Source organism: Neoarius graeffei, chromosome 25 (genome assembly GCF_027579695.1).
Source record: "Neoarius graeffei isolate fNeoGra1 chromosome 25, fNeoGra1.pri, whole genome shotgun sequence".
In the NCBI taxonomy this organism is placed as follows: Eukaryota; Metazoa; Chordata; class Actinopteri; order Siluriformes; family Ariidae; genus Neoarius; species Neoarius graeffei.
The window spans coordinates 13,756,764-13,763,488 of record NC_083593.1 but is presented as its reverse complement, the minus strand read 5'-3'; the positions used below and the strand labels follow the sequence as shown (position 1 = coordinate 13,763,488).

Below are 6,725 nucleotides of genomic sequence, written 5' to 3'. Positions count from 1 at the left end.
ATTGTAAGCTAAAAAATGTCCTCAGTTCATTCATTAGCAACACAACAGTAGAAGTAATGTTGTAAGCTAAAAACCTTCCTCAGTTAATTAATAAGCAACATAATAGAAATAATCAACATTGTACACTAAAAACCTTTTTCAGTCCATTAAATAGCTACATAACAATAGAAATATCAGTGTTGTAAGCTAAAAAAAACCCTTCCTCAGTCCATTAATAAGCAACATAACAGTAGAAATAATCAACTTAAAGATAATGAAATGCTGTGAAAAAGAATGTTTAAGATGTCACTTAAAGTAACTAAATTTAACATTTAAATGTATTTAAAGTCAGTACTACTTTTCAGAATACCAATAAAGGGTCTTAAACTTGAAGTTAAAGTTACGAGTATATTTAATGAATTTTAAAATGTTCAGTAACGGTATTTAAATTTACTACTAAATTTAAGGGCTAGTCTTAAAGGTTACTTTAATACACTACTAAATTTAAGGTTCCCTTAACGTTTAGATGAAATGCAACTGAATTCACATTTTCACGTCATGGTACACTAAAAACCTTCCTTGGTTCCTTCATTCATTAGCAACATAACATTAGAAATAATCAATGTTGTAAACTAAAAACCTTCCTTGGTTCATTCATTAGCTACATAACAGTAGAAATAATCAATGTTGTAAACTAAAAACCTTCCTCAGTTCATTCATTAGCTACATAACAGTAGAAATAATTGATATTGTAAATTAAAATCCTTCCTCCATTCATTCTTTAGCTACATAACAGTAGAAATAACTTAACATTGTGAACAAAAAAAACTTTTTCAGTCCATTTACTCGCTGAAAACTGTAGAAATAACCAGGTAGGTTCTTGTTAAAAATTCACGCAAGTTTATGTCCAGCTACCAAGATTTATTGAAAATTAAGAACATAAATTAAAGGCACATGGTATGATGAATTAAAAATAAATTTGTCAATATAATAGAAAGGTGTAAATGTTTTCAGTCTTGGATGACCACAAAAAAAAAAAAAACAATATAACAATATTCATCAGTATTTCCTTTTCACTATTAACTAGATACAATCATTCATGACATCTGGTATCACTAACATACAAGACATAGTCTTCTAAACGGTGAAATAAAGATGGGTCACGGCCAGAAACATTACATATGTACATGGAGAACCAGATGTACAACAGCAAAGGGTTAGAGACCAGAATAAAAACACCAACACTCAGTACAACATCCATTTTTAAGGTATAAACATTTTAATACAGCAGACAACCATATATTAATTAGGCACAAATATTATTCTTTAAAATACAGGCTAAACACAGTGTTATGCTCCCATATCACACACAACATTAAGTAGCACAAACATCTACATTTCTGCATTTGCTTTGCATCATGACACAAAAATGGCATTTTATGTTTTACATTTGCCAAAGATATTTTAATCCATATATAACGTATAACATATGCAATGTAACTAAGGGAGACACTGAGACAGAGGGGATTTCTTTAACGTTTCCCTCTTGACACTGGATTTGGGGGTAATTTCTTGAGGTAGGAAAAGTGACAAATCTGATGATGGCACTCAAAAAGGAACAATTTAAGGCAATTTCAGATCCATGAACAACTTTTCAAATCAAATCATTTTGGGGCAGTTTTAGGAATTTCATCATCATTAAAAATATTAAAAGAATAAAATACTCTGTAACACACTTACACACACACAAATCTAATGTCGACCGAACAAGACCCCACACTAGCTAGTAGCACTACTAATAGTTCTCTAGGTTGCATTTCGATCGTTGTTCATTTTTGATCAACAAAATTAAAAAGGAAAAATAAAAAAAGAAAGAAACTTGGCATCATTGTTACTGGCAAAAGTGTATGAGAAAAGCTACACACTGATCATGAGCACTAGTAAATACTGGTCAGGCACTTAAAGTAAATTCATTACTTCTCTTAAATTAGTACCAAATCCATTAAGGTTTTGAAAAAGTGCATGTATTTACTGGAGACACTGAGGAATGTTTGTTTCTGGGAGGTAAAGGCTTTGGTGGTGTGTCAGGATGGTTGAGTGTGTCTTTGGATCCAAGAATTTGTCTGTACTTGAAATAAAGAAATAAGCACGCAAACACTTTTGGAAATCACATCGTATTAGCTTAATCTGACCAAAAGAAAAAGAAATAAAAATAAAAAAATAAAAAAATCACCCAGACTATGGTATAATTTCACAGAAATCGCATTCCTGCTTATAGTGCTCAAATATAACCAGATATTATTATTATAATCATCATCATCATCATCATCATGCCTTTTTTTTTTTATATTAAACCTCCTTAAACCTTTTTTTCATGGCTATAACATGCTGCAATCCTATGCAAGGACAAGCTGTATTTTCTTCCTCTCACCACTGCACAAATATATATCTTTTTATTTATTTTTAATTTTGTGTGTCTATCACGCCACGGGATTTTTGTACCAGATGCTCAGTTTACAGAATGCGTAGAAACGGTGTTGAAAAGCACACAATATTTTGCGCCGTTTTCGCTGGCTGATCCAGTAACCGTCGACGAATAATCACCTCAATAGCGCCCCTACAGGATACATTTACCACTTTTAACATCATCTATGACTGCGTTGGACTGAGGCTGGTTCTAGAGGACTTGAGACAGGGACTCGTTTTAAATGACTACCGTGTAGTTACTATCCAGAACCGGAAATGAGTCAACACTTGACAGCGTCCATTCATTGTACATGTACCGACTGATTCGGAATCCTGGTCTCCATGTTTTCAACACTATGTTTAGAGGTTAGAAAGAATAAAAACACATTTTATGACTGACTATCTTGTATCAGCAACAGTTCTGGCTTTGTTGGCAACATTTTGTACAGGTTAAAGTCGGTCCCATGTCAGAAACAGAGTCGACTAATATTCTGGTATAACAGGAACAGTGCCAAAAATGAATGACATGGTGCCAACCAATCAATGAGACATTTAATTAAATTACCTATAACTGTTTTGCAAATCCATAGTAAAAGTCGTGTCATTCTGGCCCAAAAAAAAAAAAAAAAAAAAACTTTAGACCTAGCTGAATCATCATGTACGTCCTGGACATTTAAGGCTTTCTGCCTGGAAAACGGACCATTTGGGGTTGCACGCACGTGACTTCACATCAGATTTATAGCAGCTTCCCTTGGTCCAATTTCACTTTGGTTTGTATTTCCTGCCTACGGAGGTTTGGTAGTGTAATGTGTATAATAGGTATAACTCAAAATCCATAATCTGAGCATCTGATATGAAAATCTAGTGGACGGACACATATAGGAGGGTTAGTCAAAATTATGTGAACACTAATGGATTATTTTTCTCCTGCAGATAGACGTATGCAATGGCTGACAGATTAAATGGTACTGTTGCTTGCTGGGTTTTGTGTGTTGAACACGACGGTGAACAGGTTGAGACCGTCCTGTAAATCATCTTGCACATATGATGCATGTTTTGTGAATAAATGGTTTCTACCATTTAAGTGTTAACATAATTTTGACTAACCGTGTGTGTATTTTTTTTTTAGTGTCTTTACATGAGATCATATCAGAAAATAAACAATTCAAAGCAATCAGATTAACGAGTTGTCATTTCAAGTGTAAAATTAAAAAAAAAAAAAAAAAAAAAAGGTTCAAATACTAGAAACAAAACTATGACACAAAAAAAAAAAAGTTAAAAAGCCAGTTCTCCCCCTCCACATTATAAACATTTGGCTTTTCACAGACTCCACAACTGAAACCATTCCATGGAGTAAATCACGTTTTTTTGTTTTGTTTTTCTCTTCAACTAATTTTTCAAGTATTTTTTTTATTTCATCAAATTTTTTGAAGGAAAGGTGTTTTTTTTCTTAGTCTTAATTATATAAGGGAACTTAAAACACGTTCACAGCTCGTGTGATGTTGCTTTGCCCTGACAATCTTGTCTCACTTTCCCCGTGATACTGCAACGTTGTGAAGGTCTGGCCATGTTCCATGGGCTGCCTTCGCTGCACTCTCAGCATTAATCGGTCTTCCACACTATGTTAAGAACCTTCACCACCTCTTCGTAGATCACGAAGACGATAGCCACGTCCAAGCACACTCGCCCAAGTCTCGGAACGGTACCTTTGTAAAACCTGGAGCATAAAGATGCCATTAAATCAACATAACTAACGACTATTTACTGTATATATATTAACGTGCGTGTAACTGCTCAGTCAGTGTCAGCATGGACGTTCACTTACGCTGTTGGTCCTTCATGTTTCATAATCTTCAAGGCACAGTCCATAGTGTTCTTATATTTGTGCGCCTCCAGGCCCTGTCAAGAGATATTTAATTACACACCGGCATCAAATTTTACTTGTCATCCTGCTTTAAATACCTTAAAGCTTAAAAATTAGAGAAATATCACAAACACTTTCAATAAAGCCAGCAATTATTCCTATAACTGTTAACAATACGAGATTTGTCATTCCTTTATCAATAAAAATAGTTAGGAGTTTCCAAAAGCTGTGGTATAAGAGGAATAGAACACTCCACGGGCATGCTGCGACAGGAAAAAAAATTTATATAAATCAAATAAATTTCATGATTTAACTTCCATTATTTTTCAATAACAGCACACATCTTAATGTTTTATTTCTCTCATAGAGATTTGTAAGACTGTAGTTTTATTTACGAAAGAACATCATGTTTTTTATACTCATAGTATGGAGCATATGCAACACTCATTAGTTCTTCATAGTTATAAACAGACACTAGTTCAGCATGCTACATGGCATTACATACGAGTAACATGTTACATTAAAAGGGACTGTCTCACCTTTCCCAGAATCCAGTTCATTGTTTTTGTTTTGAAAGCACGTGAGCACTACTCTTAGCTCTCTGTGCAGTAAAAGCTCTGGAAATTCACTGTTCGTGATCCCTTTGAAACCTATATCGAACTTTTTCCTTCATCTACAGGTCATATTTTCTTTCCTTCGTGGCCACCCGCAAGATGATTGAAGCCTGTTGTGGTCCGTTACAATGGAATAATCATACGAGAACGGATCGGTCTAAAGAATTTAAAATATAGATACTTTGGGGGGGGGAAAATACAAGTACAAATTGTAAATAAAAACAGAATGCAATGATGTGGAAGTTTCAAAATTCCATATTTTATTCAGAATAGAACATAGATGACATATCAAATGTTAAACTGAGAAAATGTATCATTTAAAGAGAAAAATTAGGCGATTTTAAATTTCATAACAACACATCTCAAAAAAGTTGGGACAAGGCCATGTTTCCCACTGTGAGACATCCCCTTTTCTCTTTACAACAGTCTGTAAACATCTGGGGACTGAGGAGACAAGTTGCTCAAGTTTAGGGATAGGAATGTTAACCCATTCTTGTCAAATGTAGGATTCTAGTTGCTCAACTGTCTTAGGTCTTTTTTGTCGTATCTTCCGTTTTATGATGCGCCAAATGTTTTCTATGGGTGAAAGATCTGGACTGCAGGCTGGCCAGTTCAGTACCCGGACCCTTCTTCTACGCAGCCATGATGCTGTAATTGATGCAGTATGTGGTTTGGCATTGTCATGTTGGAAAATGCAAGGTCTTCCCTGAAAGAGATGTCATCTGGATGGGAGCACATGTTGCTCTAGAACCTGGATATACCTTTCAGCATTGATGGTGTCTTTCCAGATGTGTAAGCTGCCCATGCCACACGCACTAATGCAACCCCATACCATCAGAGATGCAGGCTTCTGAACTGAGCGCTGATAACTTGGGTCGTCCTTCTCCTCTTTAGTCCGAATGACATGGCGTCCCTGATTTCCATAAAGAACTTCAAATTTTGATTCGTCTGACCACAGAACAGTTTTCCACTTTGCCACAGTCCATTTTAAATGAGCCTTGGCCCAGAGAAGACGTCTGCGCTTCTGGATCATGTTTAGATACGGCTTCTTCTTTGAACTATAGAGTTTTGGCTGGCAACGACGGATGGCACGGTGAATTGTGTTCACAGATAATGTTCTCTGGAAATATTCCTGAGCCCATTTTGTGATTTCCAATACAGAAGCATGCCTGTATGTGATGCAGTGCCGTCTAAGGGCCCGAAGATCACGGGCACCCAGTATGGTTTTCCGGCCTTGACCTTTACGCACAGAGATTCTCCCAGATTCTCTGAATCTTTTGATGATATTATGCACTGTAGATGATGATATGTTCAAACTCTTTGCAATTTTACACTGTCGAACTCCTTTCTGATATTGCTCCACTATTTGTCGGCGCAGAATTAGGGGGATTGGTGATCCTCTTCCCATCTTTACTTCTGAGAGCCGCTGCCACTCCAAGATGCTCTTTTTATACCCAGTCATGTTAATGACCTATTGCCAATTGACCTAATGAGTTGCAATTTGGTCCTCCAGCTGTTCCTTTTTTGTACCTTTAACTTTTCCAGCCTCTTATTGCCCCTGTCCCAACTTTTTTGAGATGTGTTGCTGTCATGAAAATTCAAATGAGCCAATATTTGGCATGAAATTTCAAAATGTCTCACTTTCGACATCTGATATGTTGTCTATGCTCTATTGTGAATATAATATCAGTTTTTGAGATTTGTAAATATTATTGCATTCCGTTTTTATTTACAATTTGTACTTTGTCCCAACTTTTTTGGAATCGGGGTTGTATATCTCTCCTCAATTTAATGTTCTAATT

General features: G+C 35.6%; 1 protein-coding gene across 1 annotated transcript in view; it reads right to left on the bottom strand.

Annotated features, from left to right (window-relative positions):
- Positions 1-1,239: 1,239 nt before the first annotated feature.
- slc25a1b (slc25a1 solute carrier family 25 member 1b) overlaps positions 1,240-6,725 on the bottom strand; it is a 30,774-nt gene continuing 25,288 nt past the window's right edge. The window contains exons 8-9 of the mRNA XM_060908215.1: positions 4,271-4,344; positions 1,240-4,162 (exon numbers count right to left, since the gene is read on the bottom strand). Of these exons, the coding sequence (XP_060764198.1) occupies positions 4,048-4,162; positions 4,271-4,344 (189 nt within the window). The 3' untranslated portion in view covers positions 1,240-4,047. The remainder of the gene's footprint in view (positions 4,163-4,270; positions 4,345-6,725) is intronic.